Source organism: Galeopterus variegatus, unplaced genomic scaffold (genome assembly GCF_000696425.1).
Source record: "Galeopterus variegatus unplaced genomic scaffold, G_variegatus-3.0.2 Scaffold1458, whole genome shotgun sequence".
In the NCBI taxonomy this organism is placed as follows: domain Eukaryota; kingdom Metazoa; phylum Chordata; class Mammalia; order Dermoptera; family Cynocephalidae; genus Galeopterus; species Galeopterus variegatus.
In genome coordinates this window covers 302210-330123 of record NW_007727569.1, presented here as the reverse complement: position 1 = coordinate 330123, position 27914 = coordinate 302210, and the positions used below count along the sequence as shown (strand labels likewise).

Sequence of the window (27914 nt, the reverse complement as noted above, 5' to 3'; positions counted from 1 at the left end):
TAGCCACATAAATGAGTCTTTATTGAAAAAAAGTACATAATTCAGTATAAATATAATAAATAATCCTCCCCAAACTGCTCTTATGAGCATAAATAATCCCCCAAATTTCCTTCCCATCTAATAAATATTCAACCTTGTCATAGGTCAGCATTGTAAGTCAGTCAGTATTGGTAATTTTTCAACATATGCAAGTCCCATTAGAATTAATGGACTAATTAACTTCTTGGCTCACATGTGTAATGGCTTTGCTGAGCCATGGAGATCTGGATGCCATCCTTAACCTGTTGGCTTTAGGGGCTCAAGGTTGCTGCTCCATAGGCAAAGACCCGGGCAGCAACAGCCACAAAGGCCTGGAGGCTACGAAGTATCTTGAAGCGGAGAAGGAGGCGCTGCCATGGCTGGCTGGGTCTGGGACTTAGAGTCAGCTGAGTCTCCCGTTGGTGACCTTCAGGCTGAAAGGACACAGGATACAGTCAGAGAGGACTCTAGATCCTGAACCTCCCACCCAAAGCCTCTGTCTCTCATATCTGCAAGTCCCCATCCTCCAGGCTCCTAGTTCATACCTGCAGGAGTTGGCTGAGGCCCAGTAGGGAGGCATGAAGCTGGCTCACAGGGCCATCAGGGAGTAGAGCAGGCTCCCCTGTAAAAATGTCTGAGCCCAGCAGCTTCTCATAGAAAATAAGACCCTGGTGGATTCTTTGCAAACAGAACTAGGGAGAGAAGAAAGTAATGAAAGAAGATGGATGCCCTCTTCCTATCCCATTCACTGAAGACTCACCCAGTTCTCTACCAATCTCAGACACAACTTCTAGTTCACCATGGTGTGCAGCCATGTACCCAGTTCTCTCTCTGTCATGGCCCAGCCTCATCTTAATGGTACCTGACTGTTGTCCCTAAGTCCTTGGGGATCACAGCGATCTCCACACTGGATGTGGGGGACCTCATTGGTAGTCTCTTCATCATCGTCTTCTCCTAGTAGATCCTAGAATGGAGGAAGGGATAGGAAGAATGAAGAAGTAAGATAAGTACTTTTGAACCCTACCTGGACCCTCAGGCCTATGACATTCCCAGGAATCCCACTTTCCTGTCCTCTTTCACTCCCTGATGGCCTTCAACCCTCCAGCTTTCACCCAAGGCTACAGAGTCTTCCATTGCAGCCTTGGAGGACTTGGAGAGGTTCCCATTTGGTCCCAGGGGCTGCCACTCACCATGTGTCCCATTAGTGGATGTGCATTCCAGGCCAGCATGCAGAGCTTTTGAGAGAGCTGTTGGCACTGAGCCCAGACAGGGCTGCTGTCCCCAGGCACAGCCTGGCCCTGAGCAGTCCAGGGCAGCAGCAACAGCAGTATCAGAGCTCTGCTCCACAGCATCTCGTTGCCTGCTTCTTAAATCTGGCTGGCTCTGTGCCTTGCACCAGCCCTGTGGAATCTCTGTCCACTTCCCGTTGCTCTGAACCTGCTTCTCTGTATTCTGTACGTCTCCGGTTTGGTTTCCTCTGTTCACTGAGTTTCTGAGCTGCTTCCTGTTGTTTTTCTCCCTTTGTCTCTGAGTTTCTTTTTAAGGTCTCTGAATTGCAAGGCCCGCCCTTTATACTAGCAGGTGACTCACAGCAGGTGGGATTCCCCTCCCTGCATCATCCCCCTTCGTGGGGAGCCCAGGTATGTAGCCTGAGTCCCAGGGGAAATGAGTCGTGTGGTTGCTGTGGCAAGAGGCCTAGGATAGAACACATGTGTAATGCTCTCCAGGAATCGAAATGGCTGTAGAAGATGGGATGGGGGAGTAACCAACATTTAAATTTATCTGGTCTCAAGTTCCTTCCTGTTTAATCTTTGCCTGATCTTTTTGCCTCTCAAAGCTGTACTCCTACTCCATTCCAAACCTAATTTCCTCACCTCCTGCCTGAGGAAAACTGAAACAGAAGCATTCGTTCAGCTCCCAATAGGATGGTGAGCTCAGTGCGGAATGAAGTTTGTTCCTACCTGATGCCCCCTATCTAAGAATAAGGGGGCTTCTTTTTCTCCATTGGAAAGTGTTATTTTCAGTGCATGGTCCTGGCATAATAGAAGAGAATGGATATGAAGGCAGTTTGTGAACTGGGAAGACATTTAAGTGCAGTATGAGGTGTAATTGCTCCCAGACCTCAGGCCTTACTGTGGATGTTAGGAGGGCTCTTGTGGGAAGAGGGTTGTTGGCTAAGAACCACTCGATTCCTCAGTATAAGGAAGGGCTGGAAATCCAACTTAGACATTCCAACACCCAGTCCCTACTCCATGGTAGGAAGCCCAGTTGTGGCTAGTTGAAGGTACACAGTGTCAGTGACCCTGGCCGGTCCTACAGCCTGTTGCATCCATGGGTAAAATCCGCTGACACTGATTTCATCACCCTCCCTGATGCAACAACCAGTTAAACAGTTGAGAGTGTGAGGTTTGGTGTGGGAGTGGAGGGTGGTCCAAAGCTGGGACTGCCCCAACCCCAGAGGAGGGTCCCAGAACAATTTGGACGTCAGAATGAGGCCATGGGTGACCACACAGCTGGCTCCCAAACCTTCCCAAGAGATTGACCCTTTTCCTCTGAGAAACTTGCACCTCAATGGAGGTGTCCCTTTCTTTAGAATTATTCAAAACTGCCCAGTGAAAATTCTGGTTCAAATATTATGATTCCGGACTAGCCTGTGGCTAACTTGGGAGAGTGTGGTGCTGATAATACCAAGGCCACGCGTTTGAATCCCTATATAGGGATGGCCGGTTAGCTCGCTTGGGAGAGAGTGGTGCTGACAGCACCAAGTCAAGGGTTAAGATCCCCTTACTGGTCATCTTTTTAAGAAAAAAAAAAAATATGATTCTGAGGTAAACCCACCTTCTGGATGAAACATTTCCAGTATCAGAGAATTATCTGTTTGGGTTAGAAATGGTTTGCCTTTCCTTACATAGGATAGACACAAATGGAATAAATTGTAGGGCAGACGGGGGAGTTCACCTCACTTGTGTGTATCTCCTATGCTCTATTCACTCCTGGTCCCCCTTCTGGGAGCCTTAAAAGATAAGAGATGAAAGATGAAAAGGAGGAGGATGTGGAGCCCTGGGGGATGGGATGAGAGGGACAAGGGTGAGTTGGAGGCACGGGGCTCTGCCTCTTTGTTTCACTTCCTGGTGCTGCAGGAGCTGGGTAGGAAGCAGGGTTGGTGGGGGGATTGTGGGACTGTTCTGTGGCAGGAACTATTTCCAGGGCTACATCTGATCTGGAAATGCAAGGAACCCTTGACGTCAGCTGGGCCTCAACCGTTATGCAAATCTCCTTCAGGAGGCCCTCCTAGGCAGGTCTTTCCAGTTGGATGCCCAGACTCCAAATTCAGTTGAAGTTCCCCCAGGTGGTTAATAACAATAGCTAATATAGTTTATTCAACTCTCACTTTATGTCAAGTACTTGGTCTAAGCACTTTACAAGTATAAACCCATTTAATTCAAACAACCATGGAAGGTAGGTATAATTATTATCCCCATATTACAAATAAGGAGACTGAGGTGCAGAGATAAGTAATTTGCCAGAGATCACAGAGCTACTAAGTGGCTAGAATTCCAGTGCGGACAATCTGGCTTCAGAGCCTGCTTTCTTAATCACTGCATTATATTGGATACTGTGAGGAGAAACGAGAGTATCTGTAATTATAGTTTATTTAGCCCAGGTATCTCAGGCTGTATAACTCTCATGGATCTGTGAAGTCTCTCAATTTGTGACCTCAATATGGAGATTTCTTAAAGTGTAGGAATTGTCTTAGGTCCCTCACCACTCACCTTTTGAGATTTTAAATCCAAGGACCTGTGAAGTCAGATCAGTTTGGGAGATCCTCTGAATTAAAGTGTTTTTCTCTGCTCTAGGATTTCTGACTCAGTCTGCAACCCCTCTTGGTCCTGAAAGTCAAATTCTTGGGTCTTTTTATGAAGTTCAATTTACCAGCCTTTATTGAGAGAGAGAAATGCTTTAAAACTTTATCCTTTGTGAGGAATTTCTTCCACCAGAGTCCCAACATGTGGCTTCCAAAAACAGTAATAACAGCTAAACTAAAGTGCCCTGAGATATCTCACAACTTGGACTCATTCCAAAGCAGTTAGAGTTCATAGGCCCCAAGAATTCCTGTTGATGGTAAATCTGTATGAGTTTTGGGAAGGCAAATGTTTCAATTTGCCGTGCTCATCCCCCACCGAGGGATAACGTCCAACTCCACGAGCTAGGGGAATTTGAGAGCCAGGGGAGACTTGCTCCCCGGGAATATTACCGGGGCCTGTGGGGAGGGAACAATCACGGTTGGGAGTTTTAGACGGATGCCTTTAGAATCGTAGAAAATGCGGCCACTTTGGCCTTGTCAGGGGTCTGGCTCCCGCTTCCTTCTTTCTCTCCCATATCTAGAAATGATAGGAAATGCCAGCGAGTTTCGTGGGCAACAAGGTCAGAGGTGGCGAGTAGCTCACAAGAATACCGCGAGGAGAGGGGGTGGACTAAGCCACGCTGGGAATACCCAGCAGTCGAGTCCCAGTGCTTTGCCTTGAGCGCCCCTTATTCTAGAGTTTCTAAAGTTATAGGGAACATAAAAGTTCAGTTTCTAAGTCTAGAGCTAATTTTATTAAAGAAGGATTAAAACAGAAGGCATCACTTTTCACAACAGACAGGCCCACGATCTACCTCTGTTTGTCCCCATCGGCGCCCCGTAACCTCGTTTTCGCCCAGCTCCTGCGTCACACGCCTTCTCTCAGAGCCGTCAGTATCTGGCTCCTTCTGATTGGCTTAGACGCGCCCGAGCCTTTCCTGATTGGAAGCGGCGACTGGGAGTACGACGCCTTTCTCGACGTAGAATTCGGTTGAGCCTGAAGCGCGGGGGAGAACTGGGGAAACTGGAATTTCCCGCGGAGCTGACAGCGCTTGCTTTCCCCCTACTCGTTTTATGTCCACGCGCTCCGAAATATCCGCCATGGAGAAATCTTGGTAATGACCCATTCCCCGTAAGCATCCCAGGAACACATCTGACCCTTGCCCTAATCTTCCCCCTCCCCGCTGCCTGGTGAGAATTCTGGGTAACCGATTTCTCTAGTGCCCCCAGAGAATTCTGGGTAGCTAGCCGTTTCCATCACCGTACCCTACCCCCGCCCCAATTGTGCGTATGTAGCCATTGTTGTTTCTCGGTAGAGAATCCTGGGTAACTATTACAGAGGATTCTGGGAAAGTGACTTCTCTTGTTCTCACCGCCCAACTTCCCTCATCCCCCAATTATGGGGTACAAGCATTTTAGACCTTTCTACCTAACTTTAACCTCCGCAATTTCTTCTCACTTCACCTGTTGGTTCAGGGCTGAACCAGGCAAGTGAGCAGATTTGAAGGGAGGTGAAAGGGAAGTCAAGGATTAAGTTAGATAGTGCGATGGTGGGGAGTCCAGAGGGCCGAGAGAAGGAGAGGAAGGGATACCTGTTCTCCCACATTCACCCCACTGCCCATCCCCTTCCTGCCTGTTTTTCATCCTGTGCCTGGCAGTCTCATCCCTTTTGTCTGCCTCATCTCCCTCCCGTCCACATAACCTAGGAGACACTAAGTGCAAATACTTGTGCTCATTCCTTACTCAGCTACGTCTTTCCCCTTGCAGGCCGTGATGTCTGTTCTAGGTCCACCACTGCTGTCCTGCTGAAGGTTGGGTCAGGCATCTAAAGGGACTGTGGCAAGGGAGGGTGTGACACTGGCCTAATCAGCTGCCATCATCATCATGAACTTTGAGGGTTTGGACCCTGGACTGGCAGAGTATTCCCCAGCCATGCATTCTGCCTTGGACCCTGTCCTGGATGCCCACCTGAACCCAAGTCTGCTACAAAATGTGGAGCTGGACCCAGAGGGAGTGGCCTTGGAGGCTCTTCCTGTCCAGGAATCAGTGCACATAATGGAAGGTGTCTACTCTGAATTGCACAGCGTGGTGGCTGAAGTGGGCGTGCCTGTCTCCGTCTCTCACTTTGACTTGCACGAGGAGATGCTGTGGGTGGGGAGCCATGGGGTAAGAACTGTACTCCTTTGTGAGGACCAAAAGGAGATGTTGGAGGTCTTTATCTGGTCTTAGACCAAGGACATTTACCAGAACCAAGTTGAAGTGATGAGAGCTAGCTGGGTGTCTTAAGTCAAGCCAAGGGAGTGGGGTGGAGGGAGAAAGGGGGATTCTAGGATCCAGGCATGAGTTACATAGGTATTCTTTCTCAGAAAGCATCCTACTTTTGCCACAGTGTGCCCATCCCATGTTTTGATTAACCTTGAAGTCTGTAGACATCCTAATCCAATTTCTAATCTCCCTCCTTTGTTTTCCATTTTTATAATTATATAATGTTTAACGAATGTTTCTGCATATCTTACATGGAATCATTTTGTCTTCTCTGGCTGATTTTACTCTTAAGAGCAGTTATCAGTGTTAATTTTTAAAAATGTGTATCCATATTGCCAACATGCTATGGAGCCCAAAGATTTTGTAAGAAATAATGTGCTATCCTTGCTTTACTAATTTACCTTTCATAGGGCATGAATTGTTTTTCCATTAGAAGGGATGGATTTTTTTGCAGTTCATTCAATTCAGTAGGCAGTGTCTATTGTTATGCTAGGCACGGGGGATAAAACCAGATAAAACAGGGCTGGCCAGTTCAGTTGGATAGAGTGTGGTGCTGATAACAACAAGGTCCAGGATTCCATCCCTGTACTGGCCAGCTGCCAAAAAACACCCCAAAACCATAATCCTCAACCTTAAGGAGTTTACAAGACAGTGTGGGGAAAAAAAGACAAAAACAAAATTTCATAGTACTAAGTGCCAGGGTAAAAATATGTACTGGATGCTGGAGAGCATGGAAGAGGGCCAGAGAGGCCTCCTGTACTGAGTCTTAAAAGATAAATAGGAATCGGGAAGGAGAGGAGAAGAGGCTGTCTTGGCACAGGATAAAGATTCCCAAGAATGGTGATATATGAGCATGGTGAGTAGAAATTACACATAATAAGGATTTACTGGACTGGAAGCCAAAGCTGAAGAGGTAGACATTTATTCATTCAACCAGTGTTTTTTTAGCCACCAACAAGGTGCCAGAACTTGCTCTAAGGTCGAGGTTTAGAATAAGCAGTAAACCAAAAATATATACAATATATCAGGTGTTGATTATACTCTTAAAAATACAGTGCAGTGAGGGACTTGAAGTAATGAAGGGTGGGATATGTTGCTATTTTAGGTAGTTGGTCAGGGTAGTTCTCTCTCATAAAGTCATATCTGAATAGAGACCTAGATGCAGGCCAGGGTGACCATTCGAGGCCCTCTAGAAGGGAGGGAAGTAGCCAGGCAGATAGCCGAGGAAAGAACATTCTAGAGAACTTCATATTCTCTGTTAAAAAGAGCTTGGATTTGGGGGCTGGCCGGTAAGCTCAGTTGGTTAGAGCACGGTGTTGTAACGCCAAGGTTGAGGATTCAGATCCCCATACCAGCCAGCCACAAAAAAAAAAAAAAAAAGAGAGAGAGTTTGGATTCGATTAGGCCATTGAAAGTTTTTTATCCAGAACGACAAAGTCTGGTTTGCATCCTAAGTAGAGTGCTGAGGTGGATTTTGATTTAAGGGGCAGGATTCAGTAGGATCAGTTTGCAGGCTATTGTAATAGTTCACATTAGATATGATGAAGACCTAAAGGAAGCACTGTAGAGATAGGTACACAAGAATGGATTTGGGAAATATTTAGGAAGTAAAATAAATAGGACTTGACTACCAGATACATGGCTTAGTCAACTGGGTAGATCATGGTATTACAGAGAACATAGTAAGAATTGAAATGAGGTAAGACAATTAATTTAATTTAGGATGTAATGAATTTGAGGTTCCAATGGGATATCTAAGGAGAGATATTTAGTAGGTATAGTTGTCCCTCAGTATCTACTGGGGATAGGTTCTAGGACCCCAACCCCCATCCTCCACTTCCTTGCAGATACTGAAATCCACAGATGCTCAAGTCCCTTATAGAAAATGGCATAGTATTTGTATATAACTCACGCACATCCTCCTCCCTTATGCCTTATATCATCTCTAGATTACTTCTTTTTTTTTTTTTTGTCTTTTTCGTGACCGGTAAGGGGTTCGCAACCCTTGGTGTGGTGTTGCCCGCACCGTGCTCAGCCAGTGAGCGCACTGGCCATTCCTATATAGGATCCGAACCTGCGACGGGAGCGTTGCTGCGCTCCCAGTGCCACACTCTCCCGAGTGCGCCACGGGGTCGGTCCCTCTAGATTTACTTCTTTTTTTTTTTTTTAAAAAGATGACCGGTAAGGGGATCTTAACCCTTGACTTGGTGTTGTCAGCACCACGCTCACCCAGTGAGCCAACCGGCCATGCCCATATGGGATCTGAACCCGGGGCCTTGGTGTTCTCAGAACCGCACTCTCCTGAGTGAGCCACGCGCCGGCCCTAGATTACTTCTAATACTTAATACAACGTAAATGCTATGTAAATAGTTGCTATACAGTATTTTTAAATTTTGTATTTTTAAAACTTTTGTTTTGTTTTGTTTTTGGAGGCTGGCCTGTACGGGCATTTGAAACTTTGACCTTTATTTTGAATTTTGTGTTGTTGTTTTTTATTGTTTTTTTTTTTTTTCCCCCCAAATATTTTTGATCTGCAGTTATTTGAATCCATGGATGGGGAACTTGCAGATAGAGGGCTTACTGCGTTTGGATGCATACTCTGAAACTTGAGGCAGTGGTCTCGGCTAAGGAAGGATATTCATCAGCTTTAAGATGGATGGTTAAAACTGTGAGAGTGGATAACATTACCTAGGAAGACAAGTAGAGTGAGAAGATAGTGTGCTGGCAACAGCCATGTTTCAAGAGCGGTCAAAAGGGAGTACATAAGGAGAAGGTATGGGGCCGGCCCGGTGGCTCACTCGGGAGAGTGCGGTGCTGATAACACCAAGGCCCCGGGTTCGGATCCCATATAAGGATGGCCGGTTCGCTCACTGGCTGAGCGTGGTGCTGACAACACCAAATCAAGGGTTAAGATCCCCTTACCGGTCATCTTTTAAAAAAAAAAAAAAATAAGGAGAAGGTATGAACTAAGAAGAGAGAAACTAGTAGTGAATGGTGTCATAGAAGCCAAGGGAGGAATGAGTTTCACATTTTCTCTTTTCCAGCCTGTGACCCACAGTACCCATTTCCCAGATGGCTGGTAGAGATTAAGACTTGACTGTGAAACATAATAAGCTGGCCAGCAGAGGATTAGACCATGTCCCTCACCTTCTGAACACTGTTCTAATCAACTGAGCCTTACCTATTCAGCAGGGTCATTGTGAGGATAAAATGAGGTAGAGTTTACAGAAGTATTTTGTAACACATTCAATAAATGTAAGACAAAATTATCAGTGTCTTTATCACTATGATTGACTGGTCCCTAGTTTTATTCCTCAATTGCTTCTAGCCACAAAGGAGAAAAGCTGAGCAACGCCCAGTCCCTGACTTGCATCTGGAATGGCCCTGCCCCTCCACTTAGGTTGTCTCTGATGTCTTTATTCCCTACAGGGCCATGCCACTTCATTTTTTGGCCCAGCCTTGGAGCGCTACTCATCCTTTCAGGTCAATGGCAGTGATGACATTCGGCAGATCCAGAGCCTGGAAAATGGTATCCTTTTTCTCACCAAGAGCAACCTCAAGTATATGGCCCGTGGGGGCCTTATTATATTTGATTACCTGTAAGTGGCCTCTCAGCTCTGGACTGGGAAAGAGGGTACCTCATACAGTGGGAAGGCTAAGGGATTGGCAGCTTGCAAGACCCTGGCCCCTTAGCCTTTCCTCCCCCACAGGCTGGATGAGAGTGAGGATATGCACAGTCTCTTGCTGACTGACAGCAGCACTCTACTCATTGGTGGGCTGCAGAACCACATACTGGAGATTGATCTTAACACTGTACAGGAGACTCAGAAGGTATAAGCCTAGGGCAGGAAAGACCTATAGTAGGGCTTGACGTTTTTGCGGGGAGAAGGGGGACGGGGTATGCTTGGGCTGGGAATGTGCCTGAGATATGGGTGTGACCTTTCCGTTCCTTTGGTCCATGAGAAAAATTCTTCTCACTGGTTTCTCTTGCTTCCCTCTCCAGTATGCAGTTGAGACACCTGGAGTCACCATCATGAGACAGACAAATCGCTTCTTCTTCTGTGGCCACACCTCTGGCAAGGTAGCCAAGTTCCATTTCTCCTCCTACCACAGGGCCCTGTTTCATGAGATATCTGATTGGGCTCTTTTCCCTCAACTCTGGGGGTGTAGTTTGGTTCGAGATAAGGGATGAGAGGACTGAATTCACTTCCTATTCAGCCATGTTATACTATGAAATTATCTTGCAGCCTGATGTTTTCTGTCCTAACTAGGTGCCTTGGAGGCAAAAGGAGAACAAGAGCTCTCTCTGGGGTCCCTTCTAGCTCTTGGCTTCTTTTTGTGCTCTAATTGTCCATATCCTAGAGCCTATTTCCTTTGGTAGGAACCTCACAGGGTTAGGTAGGCAGCAAGTATTCTTCCTTGTAACAGAGTAGGCATATAACAGCATTATCTCTTCCTTAGGTTTCCCTACGAGACCTCCGTACTTTTAAGGTGGAGCATGAGTTCGATGCTTTTTCAGGGAGTCTGTCGGATTTTGATGTGCATGGTAACCTGCTGGCTGCCTGTGGCTTCTCAAGCCGCCTCACTGGCCTGGCCTGCGACCGTTTCCTCAAGGTGTATGATTTGCGCATGATGCGTGCTATCACGCCACTTCAAGTACACGTGGATCCTGCCTTCTTGCGCTTCATCCCTACGTATACTTCTCGTCTTGCTATTATCTCCCAGTCAGGTATGAAGAGGATATAGGATTGGGTAGAACGGGTCAATGAGCAAAGGAGAACTAGACACCAGGAAGAGTACTCTCCCAGAAACCTCTTTGTTGGGGAAAGAAGTAACCTTCATGTGGATCCCAGGGTTTCACTTGGGTTTGGTCAGAGATTAGAGTTTTTCTTTTCTCATTGGGTGTGAGGACCACAGGAAAATATAAAGATGGAGTAGGCAAAATAACTTTAGAATTGCCCTTTGCTGGGTAGCAAACCATGTTGTGGTTTATGGGAAGGTATCAGAAGGCATTCTGTCTATCTCTAGGTATGGATTTGGGGCCCATATTGCCTTGATATCGGGAAGAGGGTAGGAAGAGCATAAAAGGATGGCTCCCTTTCACTTTCCAGGGCTCAGTGGGCTTCTTCCTCCCTCCTAGGGCAGTGCCAGTTTTGTGAGCCCACAGGCCTGGCCAACCCAGCAGACATCTTTCATGTGAATCCTGTGGGGCCTCTGCTAATGACGTTTGATGTGTCAGCCAGCAAGCAGGCCCTGGCCTTTGGAGATTCTGAGGGCTGTGTGCACCTCTGGACTGATTCCCCCGAGCCTTCCTTCAACCCCTACTCCCGTGAGACGGAGTTTGCTTTGCCCTGTCTCGTGGACTCACTGCCTCCTCTGGATTGGAGCCAGGACCTGCTGCCTCTTTCCCTCATTCCTGTCCCACTCACCACTGACACACTTCTCTCTGATTGGCCTGCTGCCAACTCTGCTCCAGCTCCCAGGTTGTATCTTCCCTCTAGGCCAAAAGGAGGGTGGGGGAAAAGGCTGAGATACCAGAATTCTTTGCAAGCCCTGTTATTATTCTACTGCTTTCCTGATTTTTGTCTACCTTCAGTATTTTCTTTTTTCCTGGACCCTTGGGGGCTGGGGGTGGATGGTTGGACACCATAGCACTTCAGGCCCTAGAACTATACTGAATTATAGGCGAGCACCACCTGTGGATGCAGAGATTCTACGCACCATGAAGAAAGTGGGCTTCATTGGCTATGCACCCAACCCCCGCACCAGGCTGCGCAATCAGGTGTGTCCAGAGGGGGGAAGGCCAGCCCCCACTCTAGCTCACTGGTGTTTCTCCTGTCTTTTTCCTTTACTAGACTTTTGTTTTTAGACAGTTGATAAGGGCCTTTTGGGGCCTACTGAATTGAAGGAACTATACTAGGTATTAGGGAGAATTCAAAAATATAGGAGATGGATATGGTGTGAACTGTTTAAAAAAAAAAGATATAGGAGATACGGTCCTTGTTCTTAGGAAGTTTAGTGTTTGGTTGGTGAAGGTAAGACATAGCCATATCAGAAATTATTTACATTTTATTAAATACTAAAGGAATGTTATAAGCATTCAGTGACAGAGCTGTTTGGAGGGAAAATGTTACCCTGAAAATGCTAGGGTCTTCAGGGAAGGCATAATGAAAGACGTGGATTTTGAGTTGGAAAGATGGGATATGTGTAAGTAGATAGTAACAAAGAAGAATATTCAAGATGAGAGAACAGTATTAGTAAAGAGGCTTAAATGCAATAGGTTTGTCTGAGGGAGACTACGAGTATACCAGTATGACTGGAGCAACTGTTGGTATTGGGAAGAAGTGAGATTAAGGTTAGAAAGGGCTAGATTGTGAAGCCTTGAACAGCAGTATGTAGTGGAAGAAATGATGCACTTGAAAGTAGCATTCTGGGAGGGTTGGTTTGGTACTGGTATACTGGATAGAGTGAATATAGGGAGACCAATGTGGAAGCCATCACAGTTGTCCATGAAGTAGAATGATGGCAGTGGAAACAAAAAGGAAGCAATGGATGCTGAGAATCTGATGAAAATAGAAGGTTCAGGACTTGGCTATTTCAGTGTTGGGATGAAGAAGCAGGGGAAACCCAAGGTGAATAAAACATCCAACAAGATTACCTCTTTTTTAAAACTCTAGATTCCTTACCGACTCAAGGAATCAGACAGTGAATTTGACAGCTTCAGCCAGGTCACTGAGTCACCAGTAGGGCGGGAAGAGGAGCCACATCTCCACATCGTTTCTAAGAAATACCGCAAGGTGCTGGGGGACACCAAGGCAGGGGCACTTTGGGTTGTGGGGAAAGGTGCCCTAGGAAGGGGGTCATCTGAGAAAGGATTGGAGGATTCAGATAGTCAAGAGGCCTTCACCTACCAACTCTGAACCCAGGAAGGAGGTTCTAGGAAAGGCTATGGGTATTGGGAAGATTTGGGGAACTCTGAGGATATCCTCGTTCTGCTCAGACTGTTTCTACCTCAGGTGACCATCAAATATTCCAAGCTAGGGCTGGAGGACTTTGACTTCAAACACTACAATAAGACTCTGTTTGCTGGATTAGAGCCCCACATCCCTAATGCTTATTGTAACTGCATGATCCAGGTAAGGGTTGGGTATTCCTATGACTTGAATGTGCCTACTGCCTTTCTTCTTCCGTGTGGCCCCTCAATCTGTACTCTTTCCAGGTCTCCTCAACACAGCCCACTTTACTGTGGCCTCCTCTGCCATTCTTTCTTGCCCTCATAACCTTCAAGTCCCCTTCTGTGAGCTCCACTGCTTCAGTGGACTCTTGCTTTGTATTTTCTACCAGCTCACTCAGCCTCTTATCCCAGTTTCCTGTACCAGTTCTCCTGCTCTTCCCTCAGGTACTCTATTTCCTGGAGCCCGTTCGCTGTCTAATCCAGAACCACCTTTGCCAGAAAGAGTTCTGCCTGGCATGTGAGCTGGGCTTCCTCTTCCACATGTTGGACCTCTCTCGTGGTGACCCTTGCCAGGTCAGTGCCTAGAGACCTGGGATGTTTCAAATGGAAGGGAAAGGGAGGTGGATAGGTAAAGACATTGCTGTGCAAATGGTCATAAAAGAGAAAATAATGCCTTCCCACCAACACACTTCCAGGGCAGTAATTTTCTTCGCGCATTCCGTACCATTCCTGAGGCTTCAGCCCTTGGTCTGATCCTGGCTGACTCGGATGAGGCTTCAGGCAAGGGCAATCTGGCCAGGCTCATTCAGAGGTGGAATCGCTTCATTCTCACTCAGTTGCATCAGGATATGCAGGAGCTGGAAGTACCCCAGGCTTATCGAGGTGTTGGAGGCAGGTATGGAATTGGGATAGGAATAGTTAAAGCCACCATGACAGGTCCCTCTGTACCTTAAAGGGTTTCCTAGCTCCCTCAGTGTGCATATATTGCCCTCCCCACTCTTAGCAGCTTTTGCTCATCGGGGGACTCTGTCATTGGGCAATTGTTCAGCTGTGAGATGGAGAACTGCAGCCTCTGCCGCTGTGGCAGTGAGACCGTGCGAGCCTCATCCACCCTGCTCTTCACACTCTCCTACCCTGAGGGTAGCAACAGTGGTATACCCTGCAACTGGGTTGGAAGGCTCCCCCAGATGTCCTGTAACATCAGGGAGGGGGTGTTGGGGAACTAATTGAGGGCAGAGGGGAGAATCTGGAGTGAAGTATCCAGTTTCCCCTCAGATAAAACTGGGAAGAACTATGACTTTGCTCAGGTGCTGAAGCGAAGCATCTGCCTGGAGCAGAATACACAGGCCTGGTGTGACAACTGTGAAAAGTATCAGCCTACGGTGAGTGGGCTGTTGCCCTGGACTAGAGTCCTGCAATGTTGGGGACTTAGTCATGATCTCATCTGGGGCTAGCTATGTCAATATTGCCATCCAGGAATCTATAGGGAGTGGGAGGAACTCCAGTTTGAGGATGCAGACCTAGGTTTTACTGTTCCTGTCCAGATTTCTTTCCATGTAGACTCTCTGCCATTCCTTGTTTGTTTTGCCCTCTCAGGTTCAGACCCGCAACATCCGCCATCTGCCAGATATCCTTGTCATCAATTGTGAGGTAAACAGCTCGAAAGAGGCTGATTTCTGGAGAATGCAGGCTGAGGTAAGGACCAGGGCTGGAAACAGGGCTTTAGGAGTACTTTTTAGTTTTCTTCCCCTTCTGACCTCCATATATTATTATATTCCTGAGGAATCAGATGTTTTTTCCTTTGTGTTCAGGCTGCCTTCAAGATGACAGTAAAGAAGCATGGTGGAGAAATCTCTAAGAACAAGGAATTTGCCTTGGCTGATTGGTAGGTGCTATCGTGGTAGTTCTCAAAGGATTGAACTACCCAGTGAGTCCTCTTGTCACTGTCCAGATTTCTTCAGAATAAATTCCCCATTCTCTGTCCTGATAGGAAGGATCTAGGGAGTCCAGAGGGTGTGCTGTTGTGTCCCTCCACTGAGGAGCTAAAGAACATCTGGCTTCCTTTCTCCATTCGCATGAAGATGACCAGAAACAAAGGACTGGATGTTTGCAATTGGACTGATGGAGATGAGGTGCAGGTTGTTGAAAAACAGGGAAGAGGAGAGGGAGTAAGGGAGAGAAGTTGGCAGAAGGTAAAACAGGGCAGGGGAAGGTGGAACTTAGTATAGGGAAAAGGAAGGGAATAAGGGCTAGTATTTACCAGTTGTGGGATTTTCCAGAGTGACTTAGTTCAGCGTTGGGAGTCACAGATGGGCTAGGATGGAGATAACCTACCCTGGTCCCCCGTCCCCAATACCGCCACCTCCCTGTCCTCTGTCCCTGTTCCCCTTCATTCTCCATCATTAAACTTAGCTTAGCAGCCTGGGTACCACCCTCACAGTGGGGCCCAGCCAGGGCAGAGGAGGAGCATGGTGTCTATGTGTATGACCTGATGGCTACTGTGGTACACATCCTGGACTCACGCACAGGGAGCAGCCTGGTAGCTCACATCAAAGTCGGAGAGACCTATCACCAACGCAAGGAGGTAAGTGAGGTAAGGGCAGGGATACTCCTGGGGATGGCCACAGTGGAGTCTTGGGTCTGTCCTTGAGTCTGAGACAGAGGGGTCCAGCCATCACTTTTGTATCAGTCTTTCTCTGTATCTCTACAGGGCGTTACTCACCAGCAGTGGTATCTCTTCAATGACTTTCTTATTGAACCTATTGATAAGGTTAGTTGCAACATGTTGCATTTCCCCTTTCATCTCCCCTTTCCTAGCATCCTCATTCTCAGGGCCTTAGAGAGTGCCAGGCAGATTCAAGAAGGAAAGTGGGAGGGATCCTCAAGAATGAAAAGCATTGGCTGGCTGGTTAGCTCAGTTGGTTAGAGCACAGTGTTGCAACACCAGGGTCAAGGGTTCGAATCCCCATACTGGCCAGCCACCAAAAAAAAAAAAGAAGAAAAAGCATTAGTAGAATTAAAAATAGCACCTGAGACCTGGCCTTTGTTTGATTTGGGGAAAAGGAAAAAGGGGCATATACATGGGCCATAAGTGCTTTTTCTCTTCTAAAGCATGAAGCTGTCCAGTTTGACATGAATTGGAAAGTACCTGCTATCCTTTATTACGTCAAAAGGAATCTTAATTCCAGATACAACCTGAACAGTAAGTGGTACATAGTAGACCCAAGGGTATGGGCAGTTTAGATTGGGCTTCAGGAAGAGATCTGGGACCATAGCTTATAAGTATTTAGGATTGGTAGGGCCAGCCCATGGCTCACTTGGGAGAGTGTGGTGCTGATGGGTTCGGATCCCTATACAGGAATGGCCAGTTAGCTGACTTGGGAGAGCGTGGTGCTGACAACACCAGGTCAAGGGTTAAGATCCCCTTACCGGTCATCTTTAAAAAAAAAAGGATGGGTAACGAGTGTTAATATTTCCAGGGATACTAAAGAGAATCCTGCTTATCAGCCATTAAATCTAGAAGCAGGAAATCCTGAAGGTGGTGTGGGGAAGGGGTGAGGGTGGAATTGCGATCAAAATGGCTTTGGTCATGATTTTGAGTCTAACCATTCTGATCCCTAAGTGAAGATCTCTTCTTTTGGAATTGAATTCTTTATTAAGTCCCTGTTTGTTACCTTTAAACCATAGTTTCTCTGTTAACCTTATTTTTCTGTATTTTCTAAACAAATGTCCAAAGTGAAAATCTTACTTTCTTCTCTGTCATCTTTCTAGTTTTTTTCTTAGCATACTTCTTGATAATTTTCTGGTTTTAACTGCTCTATCTACCAGCTCCTTTCATCAGACATATTTTTACTCACATGCTTTGATTATTGAGGGATCACAGTTGAGGGATCACAGTGTAGGCTCAGAGTCTCTGATCAGCCACCCTGGGCTTCTCTCCCCTAGTCACTTCCTTATCCCCAGACCTCTGTCCTCTGCCTTCTCCCTTTCAGTCAAGAACCCTATTGAGGCAAGTGTCCTGCTGGCTGAAGCCTCATTGGCACGGAAGCAGCGGAAAACACATACTACCTTTATTCCACTGATGCTGAATGAGATGCCACAGGTTGGGGACCTGGTGGGCCTGGATGCTGAGTTTGTCACCCTTAATGAGGTAACCAGACCAAAAGGATGGAGCATGGGAACAGAACTCTGAGGATATTAGGAGTTTTAAGCATTTCTCTGATTTCCTAATTAACTTTTCTCATGTAGGAGGAAGCAGAATTACGCAGTGATGGTACCAAGTCTACCATTAAACCAAGCCAGATGTCAGTAGCAAGGATTACTTGTGTTCGAGGCCAGGGACCCAATGAGGGTATCCCCTTCATTGATGACTACATCTCTACCCAGGAGCAGGTATTAGGATATGGAGATAGAAGTGAGGCAGACCGTGTGCTTGAGAACCCCAGGAAGAATGGTAGGGGGGTACTCAGCATCTCACTTCCTGAGTGACTTGTCCTTTTCCTAGGTGGTGGACTACTTGACTCAGTACTCAGGGATAAAGCCTGGAGACCTTGATGCCAAAATTTCCTCCAAGCACCTCACAACTCTCAAATCTACCTACTTAAAGCTTCGTTTTCTCATTGACATTGGAGTCAAGTTTGTGGGTCATGGCCTGCAGAAGGACTTCCGGGTCATCAACCTCATGGTTTGTGCAGGGCTCTTTTAAGGGTCTTCTTTTGAGGGTGGGCCACTCAGGGTATACATTGTGCTTTTGGAGAATGGGAAGTTATGGATCCCCTACCTTAAGCCTCCCACTCTTTTATTCCTGCAAGGTGCCCAAGGACCAAGTCCTTGACACTGTCTACCTATTCCACATGCCCCGAAAACGAATGATTTCCTTGCGATTCCTTGCTTGGTACTTTCTGGGTGAGTTGCTCTGCCTTGTTGGCCGCTATGGTACTCATTAAGAACAGGAAAAGTATTGGAGAACCAAGGGGGAATAAAGAGGACTCTGAGTTAGTGGTGAGAGTTACTAATGGATTTAATTAGCTTCAGTATCCCTCTGTGTTCTAGGGAAGATGTTTGACTCTTTCCCTTACAGGCAGCCAGCGGGGGAAAAAAAGAGCAGACAGGTTTTTTATTATTGTTTTCTGGAAGTCAGGGTGGGAGTGGGGGGACATGTTCCTACCTCCCTTTGCTAGGTCCTAAACTATTCCACCTCTACTTACCCCAGACCTGAAGATTCAAGGGGAAACCCATGACAGTATTGAGGATGCCCGCACAGCCCTTCAGCTCTACCGAAAGTATCTGGAGCTAAGCAAGAATGGGACCGAGCCTGAGTCTTTCCACAAGGTGCTCAAGGGCCTTTATGAGAAGGGCCGGAAGATGGACTGGAAGGTGCCCGAACCTGATGGCCAGACAAGTCCCAAGAGTAAGGTTTGGGATGGGACAAGGGAAACCAGAATGGGTGGGTTTTGATTGCATATATGGAGATTATAACCACCATAGTAATAATGATGATGATGATGATGATAACACTACCACCCGTACCTTATGTTTGTAAAACACTTAGTAGTTTACAAAGCACTTAATGCTCCTAACATTTAGTGAAATAAGAGTTTATTATTGAAACTCTCCATTGGTAGCACCGAGGCCGTGGGTTTGGATCCTATATAGGGATGGCCAGTGTGCTCACTGCCTGAGCATTGGTGCAGACAACACTGTGCCGAGGGTTGCGATCCCCTTACCAGTCCAAAAAAAAAAAAAACTCTCCATTGGTCATATAACTTCCTCTTGCCCGATTCTAAAATGTTTGGGGAAGGTCTATGTCCACTTTTCTCTTGCACTTTTTCTTCGTAAGAAGTACTTGTACAGGAAGGTGCTTTTTCTCCCCTCGCCTTAAGAGTCATGCTCTTGGTTTTGTCTCTGACAGATGCAGCTGTCTTCTCCTCGGTGTTGGCACTCTGACCTACCCTGCCCCAAAGAACCACTACCCACTCCCTTCAGTGTTCTGTTGCTCCAGAACTGGGAGATGGCTTCCCAAGTTGGCTATACGCTGTCCACTTCCAGAATTGGACCCACTCAGGGTCTCCAGATGGTGCTATTAATAGAACTAGAATGCAGCAGAATTGTTGCAGTGATTCTAGGAGCCAGATTCTTTCTTCATCCTTTGCAGAATAGGCGGCCAGAAACAAGAGTCTAGAATTGACCCAGATGGCAAGGAATTGGTTTCTTTTTTTTTTTTTTTTTCCTTTTTGTCTTTTTTCGTGACCGGCAACGGATCGCAACCCTCAGTGTCGCGCCCATACCGGACTGGGACCGGCAATGGGATCGCAACCCTTGGTGTTGCGCCCGCACCTCGCTCAGCCAGTGAGCGGCCGGTCTGTATGTGGGATCCGAACCCTGGGCGGGAGCGCCGCCGCGCTCCCAAGCAGCGCACTGTAGCAGTGCGCCACTGGGCCGGCCCGGAATTGGTATTCTTAATAAATATCCTGGGTAGATAATGTCCAGGCAGAGAAGCTCCTAGAACCAAAACTCTCAGTTCCTAGATGACTAGGGACTGAAGTCTTGGACAGTGCCAGAAGATAGCACAGTAACTCGAGATTTAGCTCAAGTCTCCAATTGCTTGAGGGATGCCTGGAGGGACCAGCATGCGGAGTCTTGGTGGCCCAAGCAGACCAGTGTTGCCAACACCATTGCCAAAAGGGCCTTTGGGTCCTGGACAAAGCTTGGCTGCTGGCTTCATTTATTCCTGCTGACAGCTGAGAAGCATCTGTCTTCCATCCACTATCCTGTACCAAGTTTTGTTAATTTTTAAAACTTTGTTTTAAACTGCATGTTTTATAAAATAAAAGCAAAAATATTGTCTATTATCTATCTCATTAGAGAGCTGCTAGTGCGGGGTTTTCTGACTTCATTCCTCCTTTGTTTTGGCTTCCTATTACAACTGGAAAAACTACAGTTGTGTTCAAAACCCCACCTAGAAATGAAGGTAAAGCTCTGGAATCCGAAGTTATGGATATGGGAGGAGTATGGTTATGTCTTTCCTGGACAATGTTAGGTCTTTGATTTAGCTGCCTAAAACCCTAACTCAGATTGTTTGCAGACTGTATAGTATGGTTTCCCTGTTAAATTGTGTAAGCTGACAAACTACAGGTCCCAAGATACCTTAGGACGTGTATACTGACAAAAGGTTCTGTCTGGTGTTGCAGTGCTGCTTCCTGGGAGATATAGTTTCCGGTGTATTGAAACCCGGGCTTCTTCCCCGCTAGCAGCGCACCTCTGGTCTTGAAGGTCTTAGCTCACGTACACTGGCACGCACGCGCTCCCGCCGACTTCCATACAGCATGCCCGAACTCTGTCCTCGCTTCAGGCCACTCCTATTCTTCTGCTGACCCCTGGTGGTCACGTGGAACTGCTCGCCACGCAAGTCTGGGTCCTTCGGCTATCGAGCGGGGTCCTAGCTGCCTCGGAGCCGCTCCTAAGCTGCCTGTTCGCGCGAGAGGTTGCAGCGGAGGGTTTGGGGTCTGTCTCTGGTTGGGGCTCTCAGGGTAGCATACCTGAGCCCCGCTTAGGTGTCAGTTAGGGTCCGGCGAGCTGGGTTAGGTGGTCGTCGGGGCAGCCTGTGTCTGGAAAGCGCCGAAGCGCTCTGGAGAAGCCCGGACAGCCCCGCTCCCCCGCAGCTAGGTACTAGGGTCGGGAGGCACCGAGGCCAAAGTGAGAGTCCGACCGTCTTCCATCGCCTGGGCCACGGCGGCGGCCCTGGGAGCAGAGGTGGGAAAGATGCGGAAGGCGGAGGCGCCCGGCGTGAGGGTTGGGGGTGGACTGGAGCGAAAGTAATGGCGGAACCCTTAGCGGACTGCTCCGCACAGGCAGTCACTTACAGGCTGGAGATGGGGATGCAGGAATCTTCGGTGCTGGGTCCAAATAGGCCCTAGTTATTGAGTGCTCTCCTCGCCGGCGTCCTGGCCTAAGGCTCCTTGTCAGCAGCTCCCCTGTGCCTGTCGTCCTCTCGTAATCGCCAGCTTCCCGCCCATAGCTGCCGCATAGCCCTGTGAGCTCTAGGCATCCAGTACTAAAGTACCAGCAACTGGGGCCTCACCTGTCGACGTAGTTCCTGGACTAGCCCCAAGTCCTGAGCTCGCGCTCCCACCCACCGCCTGGGGGAATCAGGGCCCTCAGGCGCCGCAACAGAGTCCATTGCCTGGGAAGTAGATCCTAAGTCACACTGAAGCCTTTGAAGGCCTTGGAATGGGGGTGGGGTGGGGTGGGGCAGAAAAATATAGTCAGCACCTCACACCTGTGTTTTATTTCCACCAAAACCCAGGTGGAGCGACCCCATTACCCTAAAGATGAAAGGCTGGGGTTGGCTGGCCCTGCTTCTGGGGGCCCTGCTGGGAACTGCCTGGGCTCGGAAGAGCCAGGATCTACACTGTGGAGGTAAAGGCACAAAGAGAAGGAGAAGTGGGAGGAAGCAGAGCCTTGGGAGGGCATGAGATCCAAGGCCTGGGAAAAGGATGAATGGAAATCCCTGGGGTGATTCACTTTCTCCTCCCGCCCTACCCTCTACACTACCCCCTCCACCCCCACCCCCATTTTTTCCTCTTGCACCAGCTTGCAGGGCTCTGGTGGATGAACTAGAGTGGGAAATTGCCCAGGTGGATCCCAAGAAGACCATTCAGATGGGATCTTTCCGAATCAATCCAGATGGCAGCCAGTCAGTGGTGGAGGTAACTGTTACTCTTCTCCTGGAGAAAGTAATTAAGAAGGGCTTTGGTTTAATAGAAATGAAGAAAAAAGACCCAGAGAAGTGTCTAAAAGATTGGGCTCTGTCTCGTTTGGAGCAATCTGGGGGCTTATACCCTGCGCACATACTTCCTGGTTTCAAACTTTAATACTTTGTTTCTGCTGTAGAATTTTTTAGCAGACAGGGAGCCTTGATCAGCCCCCTTCTCTTCATCCCTAATCCACATGACTCTTGTTTTCACTATAGTACTGTGGTATACGTATGAACATTCATTCAAAAAGAATAAAAGGTCTTATCCTTGTAATTAGGAAATTTATTCTAGTTGAAAACATAAAACATACACAAAGCTGTACCTAGTGAGTAATATGTAAACGTTAAGGTTACAATGCTAGTGAAGTGCTTTTTTTTTTTTTAAAGATGACCAGTAAGGGGATCTTAACCCTTGACTTGGTGTTGTCAGCACCATGCCCACCCAGTGAGCTAACCGGCCATCCCCTATATGGGATCCAAACCCGTGGCCTTGGTGTTATCAGCACCACACTCTCCAAAGTGAGCCATAGGCCGGCCCCGTGAAGTGCTTTAATAATTGTTATCCTCAGAGCTTACACTACCTTTCTAAATGCTCTCCTACTGAGGGCAGGTATTAATCTCACTTTCATACAAAAAAAATTACCTTCATCAATAAAAACTAAGGGAATTCAAAAAAAAGAACATAGTTGATTAGGGTTAATCAAAGAAGTCTCTAAGAGCTAATGATACCTGTCTTATTAGGATTGTATGATGAGGTAAAATAAGGTCATATATTTGAAAGTACTTTGAAACTATACAAATAATCCATACTGTTTTTAATTAGGAAAGGCTTTTTAGAATAGGTTGATTGAGCTAGATTTAGAAGGAAAAGTAAGGATATAAATTACTAATGTACAGAGGTAGAAGAGAGTGACCCAAGGATGAGGATATTTCTAGGTGCCTTATGCTCGCTCAGAGGCCCACCTCACAGAGCTGCTAGAGGAGGTTTGTGACCGGATGAAGGAATATGGGGAACAGATTGACCCTTCCACCCACCGCAAGAACTACGTACGTGTAGTGGGCCGGAATGGAGAATCCAGTGAACTGGACCTACAGGGCATCCGAATTGACTCAGATATCAGCGGCACCCTCAAGTTTGCGGTGAGCTATGGGAGTGGGTAGCTGTTTCTTGGAAATTAGTGGGGTTATTGAGGGCCAAAGTAGAAGGTTGGATTGATGTCTTGGTCCTCTCTAGAGGTAGAGGCAAGAGGCCTCTTCATGCTGCCTTGTGTCACTTGTTTCTCCCTTCGGTTGGCAGTGTGAGAGCATTGTGGAGGAATACGAGGATGAACTCATTGAATTCTTTTCCCGAGAGGCCAATAATGTTAAAGACAAACTTTGTAGTAAACGAACAGGTAAGCTGCCCCCACTTTATCTCCTGTTCTCACAGCCCTGTGGAACCTGGCACATTCCCTGTCCTCCACCCACCTCCCCTTACCGGAATCCTCTGATATTAGCTCAAGAACTGGCCTCCATTTTCCTTGGCTTAGGGACTTGGGTTGTTTGTCTCTATTCTCTTTCTGTCAGCTCTCAGAATTTGTGGCTCCCTAACCTGAGATACAGGTGAGAGGGCAGTAGGGATGTTTTGTTATTTATAAGCATATGATCTGAAGGATGGTGGTTGATGTATATGCCAGTTTGGTTTTGGGTATTTTCTTGATAGTGGCATATATCAATATGAGAGTAGAATTTTCTTTCAAAGTATTATGTACTATTTGCAGATCTATGTGACCATGCCCTGCACATATCTCATGATGAACTATGAACTACTGGAGCAGCCCAGACCGGCTTGATGGATCACCCCCGGAGGGGAAGATGGTGGCAATGCCTTTTATATTATGTTTTTACTGAAATGAACTGAAAAAATATGAAACCAAAAGTACAAACTGTGTTGTCTTTTCATGCCCAGAATTGGCCCCTACATTAGGCTTGAAGGTAGGGGATTATAGACAGGAAAGAAAACAGAGGGGAAGAGTTTTGGGATTGGTGTAGCACAAAGGTAGGAGGGGCCTGAACCTTTTTTTTTTTTTTTTTTTTTTAAAGATGACCAGTAAGAGGATCTTAACCCTTGACTTGGTGTTGTCAGCACCACGCTCTCCCAAGTAAGCTACTTGGTCATCCCTATATAGGGATCCAAACCCATGGCCTTGGTGTTATCAGCACCACACTCTTCCAAGAGAGCCATGGGCCAGCCCAGCCTGAACCTTTAATTCTTTTACCTTCTGAGATTCTGCTTCAGAATAAGCATTTAGATAAGCATTTATTCAGTGACCACTTAATACAATGTGTTTAGAGTCTAACTATGGAGAAAAGAGGAACCTCTATGAAATAAGCAAGGAAACATAAGTAAGTGTATGGTAATATAGGATTCTAGAAATTCTTTGTATTCATGCTGATTAAACATCAACTAAGATGGGGCTTGGTCTTGAAGGAAATAATGGACATGCATTATTCTTCCCTCCCTGCCCTTCTAGATGGAGGGACCAACAAGAGCAGAGACAGGAAGGGGAAAATGGATGTGACCAACTCAGCTGAAAAGTAAGGGCTTTATCGGATAGGGACAGATGAGGTAAGGAATGTTATTTAATGAAAGGTCTTGCTTGCTAGCCTAAGCTTTTAAATTTGATGCCAGCAGCAACAATAAAGTATATTTTTCTCATCTCTATCACTAACCATTGTCAGTCTGGAGTAGAAGTCTGTCCCCACTTACTTTGTGTAGAGAATTGGGGCATAGGGATGAAAACCTGAAATACACTTTCTTTTGAAAATTTCTTAAACATCCTGGTTCTGAAGTGTTGCTGTTTCAGGGTTTTGAATGGTAAATCTGTCAGGAACGCCTCAAGAAGAGAACACCTGAATAAACATTTCAAAGATATTTAGACTGGGCCGGCCCGTGGCTCACTCGGTAGAGTGCGGTGCTGCTAACACCAAGGCCGCAGGTTCGGATCCTATATAGGGATGGCCGGTTTGCTCACTGGCTGAGCGTGGTGCTGACAACACCAAGCCAAGGGTTGAGATCCCCTTACCGGTCATCTTTTTAAAAAAAAAAAACAACAAAGATATTTAGACTGTAAAGAGAACTTGGAGGTCATCTAGTTCACTCTGCCCGTTCTACAGATGAAGAAACAGTCCCAGAGAAGCCACAATTCCTAAAGTTCTGTATGTAGTGGCAAAATTGGATCTAAAGCTAACTTTCTCAAGTGCCAATCAGATCTAATACAGCTGTAGAGTAGCTGCTATTTTAAGTCTTTTTTCTCTTAATAGTACTAAGCCTGGCACATAGAATGAATGTATTCAACAAAGTTTTCTTATGCCACAAATGTCTATGAAATCTAACATATTAACTCAGAGCAAGCACTGTGATATTAGTTGTCAGCTAAACTCAATTCCATCTTCTCTCATCAGCCATGAGAAATGCTGTATCCTGTCAAATCAGTTTTCCAAACCAGCTGTTATAAATTTTTTTTCCCTCTGATGCCCAAATAATGTCACATTCTTCATACCCCTGAAAGTATACCCAGGGTCCTGTCCATTGCCTGCTTTCTGTCTAAAAACAACTTTCCCTTACAACAGAAAACTTACCAGAAGTATAAATGAGAGTATTCTTACAGTAAATTTGAAACTGTTTTAATTTACAAAAAATTATTACAAATTATTCGCAAGTTCTATATATATATATATATTTTTTTTTTTTTGAGGCTGGCCATTATGGGGATCCAAATGCTTTGAACTTCGGTGTTATAATCACCAAGCTCTAACCAACTGTGCCAACTGGCCAGCCACTCCCAAGTTTTAATAAATGAAATAAACTTAATGTTTTTTTTTTTTAAAAGATGACCGGTAAGGGGATCTTAACCCTTGACTTGGTGTTGTCAGCACCACGCTCACCCAGTGAGCCAACCGGCCATCCCTATGTGGGATCCGAACCCTTGGCCTTAGGTGTTATCAGCACCGCATTCTCCCGAGTGAGCCACAGGGCCGGCCCAACCTTAATGTTAATTAGTAACAAGTTTCTTGTCATGCATCTCACTGGTTTGTCAGGTACACCTGTTAACTCTCCAGCCCAAGAGTTTTTGCCATTGGTACACAGGGATGTGTCCTACATAGGAAAGAGTACAAGTTATTCTCTTGACTTGATCCTCAGGAGGTTAGGAAGATACACTTTGCACATCTCTTAATTCAAACCACAAGGAATCCATGAATTTATCTGAACTCTTCTGGAAGCTCACTATAACAAATTATTCTAGCCCAGTATTTGGTAGGGCATGTGCTCTTAACTATGCAAATCTGGTTACTCTTTAAGCTTTAGACACCTTCTAAATTAGTTTATAAGTTAAATGTCAGAACTTAAACATTTCCAAAGACAATATTAAGTGAGGTCTAGGCCTAACTAGGAAAATTCATTATGTGAAAATCTAGTCTTTAGAGGATTTTTTGCTGTTAAGGATTCAGGGGCTGGCCAGTTAGCTCACTTGGGAGAGCATGGTGCTGATAATACCAAGGTCAAGGGTTTGGATCCCCATACCAGCCAGCTGCAAAAAAAAAAAAAAAAAAGGATTCACAGTAGGGACAAGATTACTTTAAATATAGGACACGGATGAATAGAAAGGGAAAGGGAACTAATATATGTTGAATACTCATATAACAAGCACATACATGTTATCATTTACAACTCTAAGAAGTAGATGTTATTCCTATTTTACAGGTGAAGAAACTGAGCTAAGAGAAGTGTCTTATTAGTCAGCCAAGTGCCAAGACCTCAACCCCAGTGATCATCTTATCCCTAGACCAGTGGTCTTTCTGCTATACCTCACTCCATGTAGTGGAGTCTCCATGTAGTCTCTGGTGGTTGTGTAAAGTAGAACTTTTAATATTTGTTTGAAAAAATACCTCCAAGTTTGAATGCATGCCCTCTGATTCTAGTAATCTAGTAGAAAAGCATTATATCCTCTGTTCAGCCATTTTCCCAGACTAATTATTCCTTGTAAGAAGCCCATTTTACCCCTCTGGTCATTTTAGGTTGTCTCTCCTACCTTTTTGTATTTGGGGGGTGGGGGCCAGTCACCTTTTATCATCTATTTCATGTATGGGTGTACAAAAGTTTTACAGATGAGAAAGACTATAATTCCTATCTTTTAAAATATCTTTAAATATAGCAACCCAGCCAGCTGATGCCCCCAGGAGAGTTAACTCAAAAATTCCCTTACTGAGTTGCAGCTGATACTTCACAGTTAATCATCATATAAAAGGTACAGCTTAGTAATTAAGATAGAGGCTCTGGAATGAGGCCAACCTGGGTCTGAATTCTAGCTATGCCAATTACAAGCTATGACCCTGGGCAGGATACTTCATCTAAGCCTTGGTTTCCTCCTCTTTACAGATAACTAATATTACCTACATATCTTAGAGTTGTTGTGAGGATTAATTAAGATAATGCATGTACCACATTTAGATGATATCTGGAAATGGTAAGTACTCAATAAATATTAGTTATTACCTATTAAATACAGAAGTTTAGTTTACCCATGTAGACAGTTTACCAGGGTTTAATTTTAGGCTGCGTGCTCCTACTTGTCCTTGGCCACCAGGGGGCACCATTGTCCCTGTCTGTTTTAAAGAGGTCCTCCCAAGGTCATGATGACCTCAATGCCTTCTTTCCTTTGCTCCAGGCATTTAGTTGTATTTGCACCTAGAGCTCACTTGGCTGCTTTATTCATGCCAATCCTTCTCCTTTAACTTTCTCTTTTCCTCCCCAAGTCCCATCCATGTTCAGAAAGAGACTAAGCCAGCTCCTGGGAGATTTCATTTAACGCCTTTGATCATCCCTAGGCTTTCCCATTAGGCTAATAACAGTGGGTGTCAGCATTGGACAACTTTGAAACAAGTCCATAAAGTCCTCATGATACTAAGCTCCAGGACCCTATGTCAAGGGGCATAGAGCATTGCTGTTCCCTACACTCCCTCTAATCACTAAAGCTCCAAAATAGGTTACTTTATGGCCACTCAGTAATTGTCCCTTTGGTAGCCTCACCCTGAGA

At 46.1% G+C, this 27914-nt stretch overlaps 3 protein-coding genes across 8 annotated transcripts; 2 read left to right on the top strand and 1 right to left on the bottom strand.

Annotated features, from left to right (window-relative positions):
• On the bottom strand, positions 1-1536 carry IL23A (interleukin 23, alpha subunit p19). The gene is made up of 4 exons (XM_008577196.1): positions 1209-1536; positions 881-982; positions 564-710; positions 1-452 (listed from the first exon to the last, which is right to left on the bottom strand). The coding sequence occupies exons 1-4, from the start codon at positions 1368-1370 to the stop codon at positions 291-293; spliced, it is 573 nt and encodes a 190-aa protein (XP_008575418.1). The 5' UTR covers positions 1371-1536; the 3' UTR covers positions 1-290.
• A 3349-nt stretch (positions 1537-4885) lies between these two features.
• On the top strand, positions 4886-19342 carry PAN2 (PAN2 poly(A) specific ribonuclease subunit). 6 transcript variants are annotated; one of them, XM_008577190.1, is made up of 26 exons: positions 4886-4977; positions 5630-6028; positions 9557-9726; positions 9838-9958; positions 10131-10208; positions 10589-10856; positions 11268-11610; positions 11813-11909; positions 12805-12924; positions 13144-13263; positions 13527-13655; positions 13778-13977; positions 14089-14234; positions 14358-14464; positions 14679-14777; positions 14894-14967; positions 15073-15214; positions 15523-15675; positions 15793-15852; positions 16194-16284; positions 17075-17232; positions 17331-17474; positions 17587-17766; positions 17894-17987; positions 18295-18492; positions 18994-19342. In XM_008577190.1, exons 2-26 carry the CDS (start codon positions 5747-5749, stop codon positions 19026-19028), a joined length of 3609 nt encoding a protein of 1202 aa, XP_008575412.1. In that variant the 5' UTR covers positions 4886-4977; positions 5630-5746; the 3' UTR covers positions 19029-19342. The 6 variants fall into 6 exon arrangements, with proteins under 6 accessions (XP_008575412.1, XP_008575414.1, XP_008575415.1 ...); XM_008577192.1 differs by having other exon boundaries at positions 4887-4977; positions 14089-14222; XM_008577193.1 differs by having other exon boundaries at positions 4887-4977; positions 14089-14222; positions 15523-15666; positions 18994-19341.
• A 967-nt stretch (positions 19343-20309) lies between these two features.
• Positions 20310-23758, top strand: CNPY2 (canopy FGF signaling regulator 2). The gene is made up of 6 exons (XM_008577189.1): positions 20310-20834; positions 21388-21500; positions 21675-21790; positions 22774-22977; positions 23135-23231; positions 23598-23758. Exons 2-6 carry the CDS (start codon positions 21413-21415, stop codon positions 23639-23641), a joined length of 549 nt encoding a protein of 182 aa, XP_008575411.1. The 5' UTR covers positions 20310-20834; positions 21388-21412; the 3' UTR covers positions 23642-23758.
• The last annotated feature ends 4156 nt before the right edge of the window (positions 23759-27914 follow it).